This window comes from Heterodontus francisci, chromosome 7, assembly GCF_036365525.1.
Source record: "Heterodontus francisci isolate sHetFra1 chromosome 7, sHetFra1.hap1, whole genome shotgun sequence".
Classification (NCBI taxonomy): domain Eukaryota; kingdom Metazoa; phylum Chordata; class Chondrichthyes; order Heterodontiformes; family Heterodontidae; genus Heterodontus; species Heterodontus francisci.
In genome coordinates, this window is record NC_090377.1 from 136104111 (window position 1) to 136121609 (window position 17499).

The window sequence follows — 17499 nt, forward strand, 5'->3', positions numbered from 1 at the left end:
CAGTGAGATGTATTGATTAGTGGGTTGACTGGGTTCTCAGTGAGATGTATTGATTAGTGGGTTGACTGGGTTCTCCGTGAGATATATTGATTAGTGGGTTGACTGGGTTCTCAGTGAGATGTATTGATTAGTGGGTTGACTGGGTTCTCAGTGAGATGTATTGATTAGTGGGTTGACTGGGTTCTCCGTGAGATATATTGATTAGTGGGTTGACTGGGTTCTCAGTGAGATGTATTGATTAGTGGGTTGACTGGGTTCTCAGTGAGATGTATTGATTAGTGGGTTGACTGCGTTCTCAGTGAGATGTATTAATTAGTGAGTTGACTGGGTTCTCCGTGAGATATATTGATTAGTGGGTTGACTGGGTTCTCAGTGAGATGTATTGATTAGTGGGTTGACTGGGTTCTCAGTGAGATGTATTGATTAGTGGGTTGACTGGGTTCTCAGTGAGATGTATTGATTAGTGGGTTGACTGGGTTCTCAGTGAGATGTATTAATTAGTGGGTTGACTGGGTTCTCAGTGAGATATATTGATTAGTGGGTTGACTGCGTTCTCAGTGAGATGTATTGATTAGTGGGTTGACTGGGTTCTCAGTGAGATGTATTGATTAGTGGGTTGACTGCATTCTCAGTGAGATGTATTGATTAGTGGGTTGACTGGGTTCTCAGTGAGATGTATTGATTAGTGGGTTGACTGGGTTCTCAGTGAGATGTATTGATTAGTGGGTTGACTGGGTTCTCAGTGAGATGTATTGATTAGTGGGTTGACTGCATTCTCAGTGAGATGTATTGATTAGTGGGTTGACTGGGTTCTCAGTGAGATGTATTGATTAGTGGGTTGACTGGGTTCTCAGTGAGATGTATTGATTAGTGGGTTGACTGGGTTCTCAGTGAGATGTATTGATTAGTGGGTTGACTGGGTTCTCAGTGAGATGTTTTAATTAGTGGGTTGTCTGGGTTCTCAGTGAGATGTATTGATTAGTGGGTTGACTGGGTTCTCAGTGAGATGTTTTAATTAGTGGGTTGTCTGGGTTCTCAGTGAGATGTATTGATTAGTGGGTTGTCTGGGTTCTCAGTGAGATGTATTGATTAGTGGGTTGACTGGGTTCTCAGTGAGATGTATTGATTAGTGGGTTGACTGGGTTCTCAGTGAGATGTATTGATTAGTGGGTTGTCTGGGTTCTCAGTGAGATGTATTGATTAGTGGGTTGACTGGGTTCTCAGTGAGATGTATTGATTAGTGGGTTGACTGGGTTCTCAGTGAGATGTATTGATTAGTGGGTTGACTGGGTTCTCAGTGAGATGTATTGATTAGTGGGTTGACTGGGTTCTCAGTGAGATGTATTGATTAGTGGGTTGACTGGGTTCTCAGTGAGATGTATTGATTAGTGGGTTGTCTGGGTTCTCAGTGAGATGTATTGATTAGTGGGTTGTCTGGGTTCTCAGTGAGATGTATTGATTAGTGGGTTGACTGGGTTCTCAGTGAGATGTATTGATTAGTGGGTTGACTGGGTTCTCAGTGAGATGTTTTGATTAGTGGGTTGACTGGGTTCTCAGTGAGATGTATTAATTAGTGGGTTGACTGGGTTCTCAGTGAGATGTATTGATTAGTGGGTTGACTGGGTTCTCAGTGAGATGTATTGATTAGTGGGTTGACTGGGTTCTCAGTGAGATGTTTTAATTAGTGGGTTGTCCGGGTTCTCAGTGAGATGTATTAATTAGTGGGTTGACTGGGTTCTCAGTGAGATGTATTGATTAGTGGGTTGACTGGGTTCTCAGTGAGATGTATTAATTAGTGGGTTGACTGGGTTCTCAGTGAGATGTATTGATTAGTGGGTTGACTGGGTTCTCAGTGAGATGTATTGATTAGTGGGTTGACTGGGTTCTCAGTGAGATGTATTGATTAGTGGGTTGACTGGGTTCTCAGTGAGATGTATTAATTAGTGGGTTGACTGGGTTCTCAGTGAGATGTATTGATTAGTGGGTTGACTGGGTTCTCAGTGAGATGTATTGATTAGTGGGTTGACTGGGCTCTCAGTGAGATGTATTAATTAGTGGGTTGACTGGGTTCTCAGTGAGATGTATTGATTAGTGGGTTGACTGGGTTCTCAGTGAGATGTATTGATTAGTGGGTTGACTGCATTCTCAATGAGATGTATTAATTAGTGGGTTGACTGGGTTCTCAGTGAGATGTATTGATTAGTGGGTTGACTGGGTTCTCAGTGAGATGTATTGATTAGTGGGTTGACTGGGCTCTCAGTGAGATGTATTAATTAGTGGGTTGACTGGGTTCTCAGTGAGATGTATTGATTAGTGGGTTGACTGGGTTCTCAGTGAGATGTTTTGATTAGTGGGTTGACTGGGTTCTCAGTGAGATGTATTGATTAGTGGGTTGACTGGGTTCTCAGTGAGATGTATTGATTAGTGGGTTGACTGCATTCTCAATGAGATGTATTAATTAGTGGGTTGACTGGCTTCTCAGTGAGATGTATTGATTAGTGGGTTGACTGCGTTCTCAGTGAGATGTTTTGATTAGTGGGTTGACTGCGTTTTCAGTGAGATGTATTGATTAGTGGGTTGACTGGGTTCTCAGTGAGATGTATTGATTAGTGGGTTGACTGGGTTCTCAGTGAGATGTATTGATTAGTGGGTTGACTGGGTTCTCAGTGAGATGTATTGATTAATGGGTTGACTGGGTTCTCAGTGAGATGTATTGATTAGTGGGTTGACTGGGTTCTCAGTGAGATGTATTGATTAGTGGGTTGACTGGGTTCTCAGTGAGATGTTTTGATTAGTGGGTTCACTGCGTTTTCAGTGAGATGTATTGATTAGTGGGTTGAATGCATTCTCAGTGAGATGTATTGATTAATGGGTTGACTGGGTTCTCAGTGAGATGTATTGATTAGTGGGTTGACTGGGTTCTCAGTGAGATGTATTGATTAGTGGGTTGACTGGGTTCTCAGTGAGATGTATTGATTAGTGGGTTGACTGGGTTCTCAGTGAGATGTATTGATTAGTGGGTTGACTGGGTTCTCAGTGAGATGTATTGATTAGTGGGTTGACTGGGTTCTCAGTGAGATGTATTGATTAGTGGGTTGACTGGGTTCTCAGTGAGATGTATTGATTAGTGGGTTGACTGGGTTCTCAGTGAGATGTATTAATTAGTGGGTTGACTGGGTTCTCAGTGAGATATATTGATTAGTGGGTTGACTGGGTTCTCAGTGAGATGTATTGATTAGTGGGTTGACTGGGTTCTCAGTGAGATGTATTGATGTATTGATTAGTGGGTTGACTGGGTTCTCAGTGAGATGTATTGATTAGTGGGTTGACTGGGTTCTCAGTGAGATGTATTGATTAGTGGGTTGACTGGGTTCTCAGTGAGATGTTTTGATTAGTGGGTTGACTGGGTTCTCAGTGAGATGTATTGATGTATTGATTAGTGGGTTGACTGGGTTCTCAGTGAGATGTATTGATGTATTGATTAGTGGGTTGACTGGGTTCTCAGTGAGATGTATTGATGTATTGATTAGTGGGTTGACTGGGTTCTCAGTGAGATGTATTGATTAGTGGGTTGACTGGGTTCTCAGTGAGATGTTTTGATTAGTGGGTTGACTGGGTTCTCAGTGAGATGTATTGATTAGTGGGTTGACTGCGTTCTCAGTGAGATGTATTGATGTATTGATTAGTGGGTTGACTGGGTTCTCAGTGAGATGTATTGATTAGTGGGTTGACTGGGTTCTCAGTGAGATGTTTTGATTAGTGGGTTGACTGCGTTTTCAGTGAGATGTATTGATTAGTGGGTTGACTGGGTTCTCAGTGAGATGTTTTGATTAGTGGGTTGACTGGGATCTCAGTGAGATGTATTGATTAGTGGGTTGACTGGGATCTCAGTGAGATGTATTGATTAGTGGGTTGACTGGGTTCTCAGTGAGATGTATTGATTAGTGGGTTGACTGGGATCTCAGTGAGATGTATTGATTAGTGGGTTGACTGGGTTCTCAGTGAGATGTATTGATTAGTGGGTTGACTGGGTTCTCAGTGAGATGTTTTGATTAGTAGGTTGACTGGGTTCTCAGTGAGATGTATTGATTAGTGGGTTGACTGCATTCTCAGTGAGATGTATTGATTAGTGGGTTGACTGGGTTCTCAGTGAGATGTATTGATTAGTGGGTTGACTGGGTTCTCAGTGAGATGTATTGATTAGTGGGTTGACTGGGTTCTCAGTGAGATGTATTGATTAGTGGGTTGACTGGGTTCTCAGTGAGATGTATTGATTAGTGGGTTGACTGGGTTCTCAGTGAGATGTATTGATTAGTGGGTTGACTGGGTTTTCAGTGAGATGTATTGATTAGTGGGTTGACTGGGTTCTCAGTGAGATGTTTTGATTAGTGGGTTGACTGGGTTCTCAGTGAGATGTATTGATTAGTGGGTTGACTGGGTTCTCAGTGAGATGTATTGATTAGTGGGTTGACTGGGTTCTCAGTGAGATGTATTGATTGGTGGGTTGACTGGGTTCTCAGTGAGATGTATTAATTAGTGGGTTGACTGGGTTCTCAGTGAGATGTATTGATTGGTGGGTTGACTGGGTTCTCAGTGAGATGTATTAATTAGTGGGTTGACTGGGTTCTCAGTGAGATATATTGATTAGTGGGTTGACTGCGTTCTCAGTGAGATGTATTGATGTATTGATTAGTGGGTTGACTGGGTTCTCAGTGAGATGTTTTGATTAGTGGGTTGACTGGGTTCTCAGTGAGATGTATTGATTAGTGGGTTGACTGGGTTCTCTGTGATGTATTGATTAGTGGGTTGTCTGGGTTCTCAGTGAGATGTATTTATTAGTGGGTTCACTGCATTCTCAGTGAGATGTATTGATTAGTGGGTTGACTGGGTTCTCTGAGATGTATTGATTAGTGGGTTGACTGGGTTCTCAGTAAGATGTATTGATTAGTGGGTTGACTGGGTTCTCAGTGAGATGTATTGATTAGTGGGTTGTCTGGGTTCTCAGTGAGATGTATTGATTAGTGGGTTGACTGGGTTCTCAGTGAGATGTATTGATTAGTGGGTTGACTGGGTTCTCAGTGAGATGTATTGATTAGTGGGTTGACTGGGTTCTCAGTGAGATGTATTGATTAGTGGGTTGTCTGGGTTCTCAGTGAGATGTATTGATTAGTGGGTTGACTGGGTTCTCTGAGATGTATTGATTAGTGGGTTGACTGCATTCTCAGTGAGATGTATTGATTAGTGGGTTGACTGGGTTCTCAGTGAGATGTATTGATTAGTGGGTTGACTGGGTTCTCAGTGAGATATATTAATTAGTGGGTTGACTGGGTTCTCAGTGAGATGTATTGATTAGTGGGTTGACTGCGTTCTCAGTGAGATGTATTGATTAGTGGGTTGACTGGGTTCTCAGTGAGATATATTAATTAGTGGGTTGACTGGGTTCTCTGAGATGTTTTGATTAGTGGGTTGACTGGGTTCTCAGTGAGATGTATTAATTAGTGGGTTGACTGGGTTCTCAGTGAGATGTATTGATTAGTGGGTTGACTGCGTTCTCAGTGAGATGTATTGATTAGTGGGTTGACTGCGTTCTCAGTGAGATGTATTGATTAGTGGGTTGACTGGGTTCTCTGAGATGTATTGATTAGTGGGTTGACTGCATTCTCAGTGAGATGTATTGATTAGTGGGTTGACTGGGTTCTCAGTGAGATGTATTGATTAGTGGGTTGACTGGGTTCTCAGTGAGATGTATTGATTAGTGGGTTGACTGGGTTCTCAGTGAGATGTATTGATTAGTGGGTTGACTGCGTTCTCAGTGAGATGTATTGATTAGTGGGTTGACTGCGTTCTCAGTGAGATGTATTGATTAGTGGGTTGACTGGGTTCTCAGTGAGATGTATTGATTAGTGGGTTGACTGGGTTCTCAGTGAGATGTATTGATTAGTGGGTTGACTGCATTCTCAGTGAGATGTATTGATTAGTGGGTTGACTGGGTTCTCAGTGAGATGTATTGATTAGTGGGTTGACTGCATTCTCAGTGAGATGTATTGATTAGTGCGTTGACTGGGTTCTCAGTGAGATGTTTTGATTAGTGGGTTGACTGGGTTCTCAGTGAGATATATTGATTAGTGGGTTGATTGGGTTCTCAATGCGACATTTTGAGTAATCAGACTGTGACGTTCCTTCCTCAGAGTTGCAAGGGGTCCATCATTTCTGTCGGTGGACAGATTCCAAACAACTTGGCTCTTCCGTTGTACAAATATGGTGTGAACATTCTGGGCACTAATCCAATGCAGATTGACCGAGCTGAAGACCGTGCAGTCTTCTCCGGAGTGCTTGATGAGCTCCAAATTTCCCAGGCTCCGTGGACGGCTGTCAATTCTTTGGTAAATAACATTATCATAGTGCACCTTTGAAATCAATTGAAGGATGTGGGATAGGTAAGGATCAGTATGTACATTAGAAGAAAAATTGGGAATGTTGGAAATCTGAAATGAAGATACAAACTGCTGGAAATATATAGCAGATACGTTTGTATCTGAAGAGGCCAATTAACATATTGTAGCTCCTCCCAAAGCTTTCATCTGTCTTTTCTGTAATAATTTGGTTGTTGCATTGCATAAATAGAAATGGAATATTATAAGCTGCTCTATAATGGGTGATCTGCATTTCCTGCACTGGAAGAAGGTGGGCAGCAAAGTGGCACTGGCGGAGGGTAGGAAGCAGGGCACCAGCCTTCAATCCCAGGTTATGTGTGTGCGACCCAGAAATGGAAAGCAACAATTGAAAAAACAAAGCCAAAATTCAGCCAGGGCTCTCATTCCTGATGACTGCTGAAAAAGTGAGCATATGAAAGAAGAAGGAATTGTTCTTGCCTGTGATGATCACTGTAGTGGAATAGCATACTGAAACTTGCTGGTTCAGGTCACACTTGAAGCACAGTTACTTGGGCAAGGTACCAGAGGGTGGAGTGCTGCCTGCGGAACTGTGCGCACCAAAAGTCAACACGTTGAGGAGGAGGGTGTGGGATGAGGAGGGGGTGGGAGGGGTGCAGGAAGAGGGCCTGCTCAATGTGCTATTTTATTGTCATTGTCTCTCTATCTTGTCAAGGATTTTCTTTTGCTCATTTTCCACCATCAACTGACTCTCATGCTGCTGGACTTGGCTTGTCAAAGTGGATCCCCTCCTATATCCTTTGCTGCTGCCTTTTATAATGGGATAGTGCTGACATGCCCATCACTTAAACTGGGCAGAGGGGAAGGCTCAGGCAGAAATAAAAATAGAGAAAGCCTTAAGTTCAGTAAAAGGGATGAGAGTGAAGTCCAGATCATCAGTAATGTTAAAAGTAATATAAATATTTCATGTTCAGAGCAAAATATAAGAAATAATAACAAAATAACTGATCAAAATACAACAGAAATGATAAAAAGGAGAGTTTAGAAGCAGGATCAGGCCATAAGGGCAGGAGATGGTCTATTGTCCAGTTGACAGCTCTATACAGTAATGTACATAGCACAAGCAATAAAACAAGTGAATCAACAAGTGGCCATCACTGAGACTTGGCTACAAGAGCAAAATACTGTGGATGCTGGAAATCTGAAATAAAAGGAGAAACTGCTGGAAAGCAGGTCTGGCAGCATCTGTGCAGAGAGAAACAGAGTTAATGGCCAGGATTTTACCCTAGGTGGACGGGAGCCGGCCACCGACTGAAAAGTCGGTGGCGAACCCGCTTCCGCCTCGCCTGGGGATCTGACCCATATTTTGCGGGTCACCAGGCTTCAGTTGGTGTGAGGCGGGACTTCCACCTACTTGAAGTAGGAAGTCCCGCCTAATGGAGCTGCTGGCCAATCAGCGGGCAGGCAGCATTTAGTCCCAGCAGCGCCACCGGAAACAGTGGCCACTGCTGGGACTACAGCCCAGTGTGAAGAGAAGATGTCATGGAGCCTGGTGCACAGGTAAGTTTAGGTTGCCTCGCCGGGGCCCGACCAATTACCCAAGGGTGGTCGGTTGGGGGGAAGGGGGGCGGGTTGGGTGTTGGGGGTGGTTGGGGTAGTGGGGGCGGCCCTCCATTGGGCACAGGGTGCCTGATCATGAGGGCCTCCCGGGATGTTCGAGACCAGCCAGCTGTTGTCAGGCGGCTTCTCAGGTTTAGGCCGCCTGCTTGCCACGCGTAAAATCTGCGTGGAGGCGGGCGAAGGCCCTTAAGTGGGTGGGCCGTTTTTTGCTTCTGTCGTCCTGCATAAAGTGCTGGCAGAGGTGGGATCGGGTTGGGAAGGCCTCCCGGAGCCTCCCTCTCCATTTTCCGCCACCACCCCCGCCAGCATCTCACTCTTTGGGCTGGTGTAAAATTCAGCCCAATGTTTCAGTTCTGATGAGAGGTTACTGCCCTACTGAGTATTTTATGTTTTATTCCTGAGACCTGGCTACCAGCTGGGCATGACTGGGAGATACATATTCCAGGTCATAAGGTTTTTAGAAAGGAGAGGAATATTGGAAAAGGAGGTGGAGTGGCAATATTGACGAGAGATACTATTACAGCATTAGAAAGAGGAGATACCAGTAGGGCTTGCCAGGCAATAGAAACACTACTATGGGTAGAATTGTGCAATAGAAAAGAATGCAAGATTTTGGTGGGAGTTGTCTATAGACCTCCAGATAGCAGCAGGATACACAAGTGTGCAGATCAGGGAAGCTTGTTGCAAAAACAGAGTAGTTACAGTGGGAGACTTTAATTTTCTGGAACAATGTGCTCTTCAGCCAACAGGAGGACAAACTACACTCAATTTAGTTGTGAGTACTGAATCTGAATTAGTCAATAATCTAACAGTAAGGGAACACCTAGTTAACAGTAACCATAACATGATGGAATTCAATATTGGTTTTGAGAGGGAGAAGGGTGAATCACAAACCACTGTTATAAATTTAGGTCGGTTTAACTTTGGAGGGACGAGGCAGAAATTGACTGCAAAAGACTGGGTAGAACTATTAATGGATAAAACTATGAATAAACTTTGGGAAGTGTTCAAAGACGTATTTGGCAGAATGAAAAACGTGTACATACACCTAAAGGACAAGAGCTCTACTTGTGCAATTAAAGAAGTCTGGTCAACTGGAAATCGGATGGGCTCTTGAGGGAAATAAATTTGCAGGGCTGCGGGGATGGATCAGGGGAATGGGACTTACTGGATTGGTCTATGGTGAGCCGACATGGACACAATGGGCCAAATGGCTTCCTTCTGTACCTCTATGGCTCTGTGGGCAAATTTTCGCCCCAATATGGGAGCAGGAACAGAGGCGGGTGGGCACATAATTTTGTGCGACCAGCCGCCCCTGAGCCATGATGTGGAAGGTCGGGTGAGTGGCAGAGTGGGCTACCTGCCTGCAAGTGGCAGGTAGCTAGTTAAGGTTAGGCCAATTAAAGCCATGGATCAGAGGCTGCGATGCTAGCCACTGCGCCGCCCTAATCTCTGCCTTTCTCTCCCTCGATCAGGAGAAGGCGTCCGACAGGGTAGATCGCGAATACCTTTTTGGGACTCTACACGCTTTAGGACTTGGGCCGCATTTTATGGGTGGCACCGTGGCGCAGTGGTTAGCACCGCAGCCTCACAGCTTCAGCGACCCAGGTTCGCTTCTGGGTACTGCCTGTGTGGAGTTTGCAGGTTCTCCCTGTGACCACGTGGGTTTCCGCCCGGTGCTCCGGTTTCCTCCCACAGCCAAAGACTTGCAGGCTGATAGGTAAATTGGCCATTGTAAATTCAATTGGCTGCCAATGGCTGTCTCCTGTTCCTGTGTTTCTATATTCTTGTCCAGCATCGCTACATTGTATTGTCAGTAAGACTGTCCATGTCCAGTAAACAGAAAATGGACTGTGGGGAAGACTTCAGTCCAACACATTACGACAGCAACTTGCATTCTTATATAGTTTACTACGTTAAAGGTGCTCCCAAGGTGCTTCATGTAATCAGACAACAATTGGGACCAAACCTGAGAAGGACATTTTGGAAATAAAACCAGAAAATGCTGGAAAACACTGAGCAGGTCAGGCAGCATCTTTGCAAAGTGAAATAGATAATATTTCAAGTTGATGGCCTGTCATCAGAAGAGATTAATTAGGATGTGACCAAAAGCTTGGCCAAAGTGACAAATCTTAAGCATTCTCTGAGGTTTGAAGGGCTGAAGGCGATGACAGAGATATGGAGGGACAAGGCCATGGAGAGCTTAGAAAACAATAATGAGAATTTTAAAATCAAGACATTGCTGGACAAGGAACCAATGTCGGTCAGTGAAGACAGGGGTGATGGGTGAACATGACTTGGTGCATGTAGGGATATGGGTGCAGAGTCTGGGATGAGCCCATTTCAGCAAGGGTCAGGGTTCTGAGGAATGGTACCCCAGCAAGAGTCAGGGTTCTGAGGATCAGTACTCAGCAAGAGTCGGGGTTCTGAGGATCAGTACCCCAGCAAGGGTCAGGGTTCTGAGGATCAGTACCCCAGCAAGAGTCAGGGTTCTGAGGATCGGTACCCCAGCAAGAGTCAGGGTTCTGAGGATCGGTACCCCAGCAAGAGTCAGGGTTCTGAGGATCAGTACCCCAGCAAGGGTCAGGGTTCTGAGGATCAGTACTCAGCAAGAGTCAGGGTTCTGAGGATCGGTACCCCAGCAAGAGTCAGGGTTCTGAGGATCAGTACTCAGCAAGAGTCGGGGTTCTGAGGATCAGTACCCCAGCAAGAGTCAGGGTTCTGAGGATCGGTACCCCAGCAAGAGTCAGGGTTCTGAGGATCGGTACCCCAGCAAGGGTCAGGGTTCTGAGGATCGGTACCCCAGCAAGGGTCAGGGTTCTGAGGAATCGTACCCCAGCAAGAGTCAGGGTTCTGAGGATCGGTACCCCAGCAAGAGTCGGGGTTCTGAGGAATGGTACCCCAGCAAGGGTCAGGGTTCTGAGGATCGGTACCCCAGCAAGAGTCAGGGTTCTGAGGATCGGTACCCCAGCAAGAGTCAGGGTTCTGAGGATCGGTACCCCAGCAAGAGTCAGGGTTCTGAGGATCGGTACCCCAGCAAGGGTCAGGGTTCTGAGGAATCGTACCCCAGCAAGAGTCGGGGTTCTGAGGAATCGTACCCCAGCAAGGGTCAGGGTTCTGAGGAATCGTACCCCAGCAAGGGTCAGGGTTCTGAGGAATCGTACCCCAGCAAGGGTCAGGGTTCTGAGGAATCGTACCCCAGCAAGGGTCAGGGTTCTGAGGAATCGTACCCCAGCAAGGGTCAGGGTTCTGAGGAATCGTACCCCAGCAAGGGTCAACCATGCTAACACCGAAGAGATTTCATTGTGGGATAACTGAACCAGGGTTTGCAGATGTTCTTCAGTACCCACTTTTAAAGTCATATATTCTGTCCTTATTTCTATATTTCCATTCAAAATGCCTGTGTTCACATTTATAATAAAGACTGTCGATGTAACTTTATTACTCGTAATTCAAACTCCTGCCAGCAGAGGAGACTGTCATCAGATTTTATAATGGAACAATTGACAGTGTGCAGAGGGAAGATTTTTAATATAGATAACTTGATGAAGGATCTGGATTGCTCAACTCTCACTTTTGTAGTTAAACTTGATATGCCCTGTGAAGCTACTGTTCTTTGAGATCTAGAACAAAATTGTTTAAAATTAATTTTAATTTAACATATCAAAGTAAACTATTCTCTATTCTCGCTGGTGCCTCTTCACAGAATCGTTACAGTGCAGAAGGAGGCCATTCGGCCCATCATATCTGCACCGGCTCTCTGAAAGAGCAATTCCCTCGGTTCCATTCCCCTGCCTTCTCCCCATAACCCTGCACATTCTTCCTTTTCATATAACTGTCTTTTGAATGCTTCAATTGAACCTGCCTCCACCACGTTCTCAGGCAGCACTTTCCAGAACTTAACCACTCACTGCGTGAAAAGATTTTCCTCGTGTCACTTTTTCTTCTCTTACCAAATACTTTAAATCTGTGCCCTCTCATTCTCGATCCTTTCATGAGTCTACTCTGTCCAGACCCCTCATGATTTTGAATACCTCTATCAAATCACCTCTCAGCCTTCTCCTCCAAGGAAAACAGTCCCAACTTCTCCAATCTATCTTCATAACTGAAATTCCTCATCCCTAGAAGCATTCTCGTGAACTGAATGCAATACTCCAGCTGAGGCCGAACTAATGTCTGATACAAGGTCAGCATAACTTCCTTGCTCTTGTACTCTATGCCCTTATTAATAAAGCCCAGGATACTGTATACTTTATTAACTGCGCTCTCAACCTGTCCTGCCACCTTCAATGACTTATGCACATATACACCTCGGTCCCTCTGCTCCTGCACCCCCTTTAGAATTATATTCTTTATTCTATATTGTCTCTCCATGTTCGTCCTACCACAAATGAATCACTTCTATTTTTTTTTCTATTTTAGAGATACAGCACTGAAACAGGCCCTTCGGCCCATCGAGTCTGTGCAGACCATCAACCACCCACTTATACTAATCCTACATTAATCCCATATTCCTACCACATCCCCACAATTCCCCTATCTATACTCGGGGCAATTTATAATGGCCAATTTACCTATCAACCTACAAGTCTTCGGCTGTGGGAGGAAACCGGAGCACCCAGCGAAAACCCACGCAGTCACAGGGAGAACTTGCAAACTCCGCACAGGCAGTACCCAGAATTGAACCCGGGTCAAAGAACAAAGAACAGTACAGCACAGGAACAGGCCATTCGGCCCTGCAAGCCTGCGCCGATCTTGATGCCTGCCTAAACTAAAACCTTCTGCACTTTAGATTAGATTAGATTAGAGATACAGCACTGAAACAGGCCCTTCGGCCCACCGAGTCTGTGCCAACCATCAACCACCCATTTATACTAATCCTACACTAATCCCATATTCCTACCAAACATCCCCATCTGTCCCTATATTTACCTACCACCTACCTATACTAGTGACAATTTATAATGGCCAATTTACCTACCAACCTGCAAGTCTTTTGGCTTGTGGGAGGAAACCGGAGCACCCGGAGAAAACCCACGCAGACACAGGGAGAACTTGCAAACTCCACACAGGCAGTACCCAGAATCGAGCCTGGGTCCCTCGAGCTGTGAGGCTGCAGTGCTAACCACTGCGCCACTGTGCCGCCCTTCCGGGGTCCGTATCCCTCGATTCTCAACCTATTCATGTATTTGGCAAGATGCCTCTTAAACGTCTCAATGGTACCTGCTTCCACCACCTCCCCCGGCAACAAGTTCCAAGCACTCACCACCCTCTCTGTAAAGAACTTGCCTCGCACATCCCCTCTAAACTTTTCTCCTCTCACCTTAAACCTATGTCCCCTAGTAACTGACTCTTCTACCCTGGGAAAAAGCTTCTGACTATCCACTCTGTCCATGCCGCTTATAACTTTGTAAACCTCTATCATATCGCCCCTCCACCTCCGTCGTTCCAGTGAAAACAATCCAAGTTTTTCCAACCTCTCCTCATAGCTAATGCCCTCCAGACCAGGCATCATCCTGGTAAACCTCTTCTGTACCCACTCCAAAGCCTCCACGTCCTTCTGGTAGTGTGGCGACCAGAATTGCACGCAATATTCTAAGTGTGGCCTAACTAAAGTTCTGTACAGCTGCAGCAGGACTTGCCTATTTTTATACTCTATGCCCCGACCGATGAAGGCAAGCACGCCGTATGCCTTCTTGACTACCTTATCCACCTGCGTTGCCACTTTCAGTGACCTGTGGACCTGTACGCCCATATCTCTCTGCCTGTCAATACTCCTAAGGGTTCTGCCATTTACTGTATTCCTCCCACCTGCATTAGACCTTCCAAAATGCATTACCTCACATTTGTCCGGATTAAACTCCATCTGCCATTTCTCCGCCCAAGTCTCCAACCGATCTATATCCTGCTATATCCTCTGGCAATTCTCATCACTGTCCGCAACTCCACCAACCTTTGTGTCGTCCGCAAACTTCCTAATCAGACCAGCTACATTTTCCTCCAAATCATTTATATATACTACAAACAGCAAAGGTCCCAGCACTGATCCCTGCGGAACACCACTAGTCACATCAGTCCATTCAGAAAAGCACCCTTCCACTGCTACCCTCTGTCTTCTATGACCAAGCCAGTTCTGTATCCATCTTGCCAGCTCACCTCTGATCCCATGTGACTTCACCTTTTGTATCAGTCTGCCATGAGGGACCTTGTCAAAGGCTTTACTGAAGTCCATATAGATAACATCCACTGCCCTTCCTTCATCAATCATCTTCGTCACTTCTTCAAAAAACTCAATCAAATTAGTGAGACACGACCTCCCCTTCACAAAACCATGCTGCCTCTCGCGAATAAATCTATTTGTTTCCAAATGGGAGTAAATCCTGTCCTGAAGAATCCTCTCTAATAATTTCCCTACCACTGACGTAAGGCTCACCGGCCTATAATTTCCTGGATTATCCTTGCTACCCTTCTTAAACAAAGGAACAACATTGGTTATTCTCCAGTCCTCTGGGACCTCACCTGTAGCCAATGAGGATGCAAAGATTTCTGTTAAGGCCCCAGCAATTTCTTCCCTTGCCTCCCTCAGTATTCTAGGGTAGATCCCATCAGGCCCCGGGGACCTATCTACCTTAATGCTTTGCAAGACACCCAACACCTCCTCCTTTTTGATGAGATGACTGAGACTATCTGCACTCCCTTCCCTATGCTCATCATCCACCAGGTCCTTCTCCTTGGTGAATACTGATGCAAAGCTGGAGCTGTGAGGCTGCGGCGCTAACCACTGCGCTGCCCAATCACTTACCGGATCTCCTATGACATCACACCGATTTTTATTGGTCAAGCAGGTCCACTGTTCCTGCTGTCGCCACTGCTTCTGTTTTCTCTCTCTCTGGTCTTGGATGCTGTTCCTATTGGTGCGCTTTTTGTTTTAAAGCTCTGCTCCCGCTCTTTCTCGCCAGAATGATTATTTATTTATAGATACAGCACTGAAACAGGCCCTTCGGCCCACTGAGTCTGTGCCAACCATCAACCACCCATTTATACTAATCCTACATTAATCCCATATTCATACCACATCCCCACCTTCCCTCAATTCCCCTACCTACACTAGCAATTTATAATGGCCAATTTACCTATCACCCTGCAAGTCTTTGGCTGTGGGAGGAAACCGGAGTACCCGGCGAAAACTCACGTAGTCATGGAGAACTTGCAAACTCCGCACAGGCAGTACCCAGAATTGAACCTGGGTCACTGGAGCTGTGAGGCTGCAGTGCTAACCACTGCGCCACTGTGCTGCCTTCTCTGCATTGAACTTCATCTGCCACCTGTCTGCCCATTCCACCAACTTGTCTGTGTCCTGTTGAAGTTCTACACTATCTTCCTCGTAGTTCACAATGCTTCCAAGTTTCGTATCATCTGCAAACTTTGTAATTGTGCCTGTACGCCAAGGTCTAGGTCATTAATATATATCAGGAAAAGCAAGGGTCCCAACACTGATCCCTGGGGAACTCCACTACAAACCTTCCTCCAGCCCAGAAAACATCCATTACCACTACTCTTTGTTTCCTGTCACTCAGCCAATTCGGTATCCATGTTGACCCTTCTGAAGAAGGGTCACTGACCTGAAACGTTTACTCGGCTTCTCTCTTCGCAGATGCTGCCAGACCTGCTGAGTATTTCCAGCATTTCTTGTTTTTATTTCAGATTTCCAGCATCCACATTATTTTGCTTTTATAACAGCATTGCCCTCATCAATTCTCTCTGTTACCTCTTCAAAAATCTCCAGCATGTTAGATAAACATGATTTTCCCTTAAGGAATCCATGCTTGGCTTTCCTAAATTAACTCGCATTTGTCCATGTGACTATTGATTTTGTTCCGAATTATTTTTTCTAGAAGTTTTCCCACCACCGAAGTTAAACTGAATGGCCTCTAGTAGCTGGGCTTATTACACCCTTTTTTGAACAAGCGTGTAACGTTTGCAATTCTCCAGTCCTCTGGCATCACCCTCGAGTCCAAGGAAGACTGAAATATTATGGCCAGTGCCTCTGTGATTTCCACCCTCACTTCCCTCAGTATCCTTGGATGGATCTCATCTGGCCCTGGTGTTTTATCCACTTTAAGTACAGACAGTCTAGTCTCTTTTCATGCTCTCTCTTTGCTTCTCTTATTTGCTTTTTCACTTCCCCTCTGGACCTTCTATACTCAACCTGGTTCTCAATAGTATTTTCTACCTGGCATCTGTCATAAGCACAATCTTTCTTCTTTATCTTAATCTCTCCCTCTTTTGTCGTCCAGGGAGCTCTGGATTTGTTTGCCCTACTTTTCCCCCTCGAGGGAACATCCCTTGACTGTGCCTGAACTATCTCTTCTTTGAAGGTCGCCCATTATTCATCTACTGGTTTTCCTGCCAGCTTTTGACTCCAATTTATTCGCCCCCAGATTCATTCTTATCCCGTTGAAGTTGGCCTTCCCCCAGTTAATGATTCTTATCCTGGATTGTTCTTTGTCCTTTTCCATAGTCAGCCTAAACCTTATGATACAATAATCGCTATCCACTAATTGCTGTCCTACTGATACTTGATCCATTTGGTCTACCTCATTCCCAAGAACCAGATCTAGCAGTCCATCTTTTCTCATTGGACTACAACATACTGTTGTAGAAAATTTTCCTGAACACACTCTACGAACTCTTGCCCCTCACTGCTCTTTACACTACTATTATCCCAGTCGATGATTGGATAATTAAAGTCCCCCATTATAACTACCCTATAATTTTTGCATCTCTGTGTAATTTTCTTGCAAATTTGTTCCTGTACGTCCTTCCCACTAGCTGGTGGCCGATAGACAACACCGAGCAATGTAACTGCACTTTTTTTGTTCCTTAACTGTGGCCAAATTTATTCTGTCCTCGACCCCTCTGGGACATCCTTTTTCTTCAGCACTGCAAAGCTCTCCTTAATCAATACTGCCACCCCTCCACCTTTTTTCCCTTTCCCATCTTTCCTGAACACCTTGTATCCAGGAATATTTAACTCTCAGTCCTGCCCTTCTTTGATCTAGGTCTCTGTTATAGCCACAACATCATATTTCCACATTGCAATCTGCGCCTGTACCTCAACCAGTCTTATTAACCACACTCCATACATTCACATACATGCACATCAACCCTGATTCAGACTTTACTACTTTCTCCCTTAGTCTGACCCCACCTAATAACGTACTATTCCCTACTCTTGTGCTATCTATCTCCCCCAGTATTCTGTGCTGCTTGCTCTCTAATACTTGCTCCTGGTTCTCACACCCCAGACAAGTTACCAGTTTTGCTTCCCTCCAATGTAAGCTCCCTCTTAGGTTCCCATTGCCCTGACAATTTAGTTTAAACCCTCCCCAACAGCACTAGCAAATCTCCCTGCAAGGATATTCGTCCCAGTCCTGCTAAGATGTACCCCATCCATCTTGTACAGGTCCCACCTGCCCCAGAACTG

At 45.2% G+C, this 17499-nt stretch overlaps 1 protein-coding gene across 1 annotated transcript in view; it reads left to right on the forward strand.

Annotated features, from left to right (window-relative positions):
* The window catches only part of cps1 (carbamoyl-phosphate synthase 1, mitochondrial), a 260110-nt gene that overhangs the window by 168330 nt on the left and 74281 nt on the right, over positions 1-17499 (forward strand). Inside the window, exon 26 of the mRNA XM_068036228.1 lies at positions 6189-6383. Within this exon, the coding sequence (XP_067892329.1) occupies positions 6189-6383 (195 nt within the window). The remainder of the gene's footprint in view (positions 1-6188; positions 6384-17499) is intronic.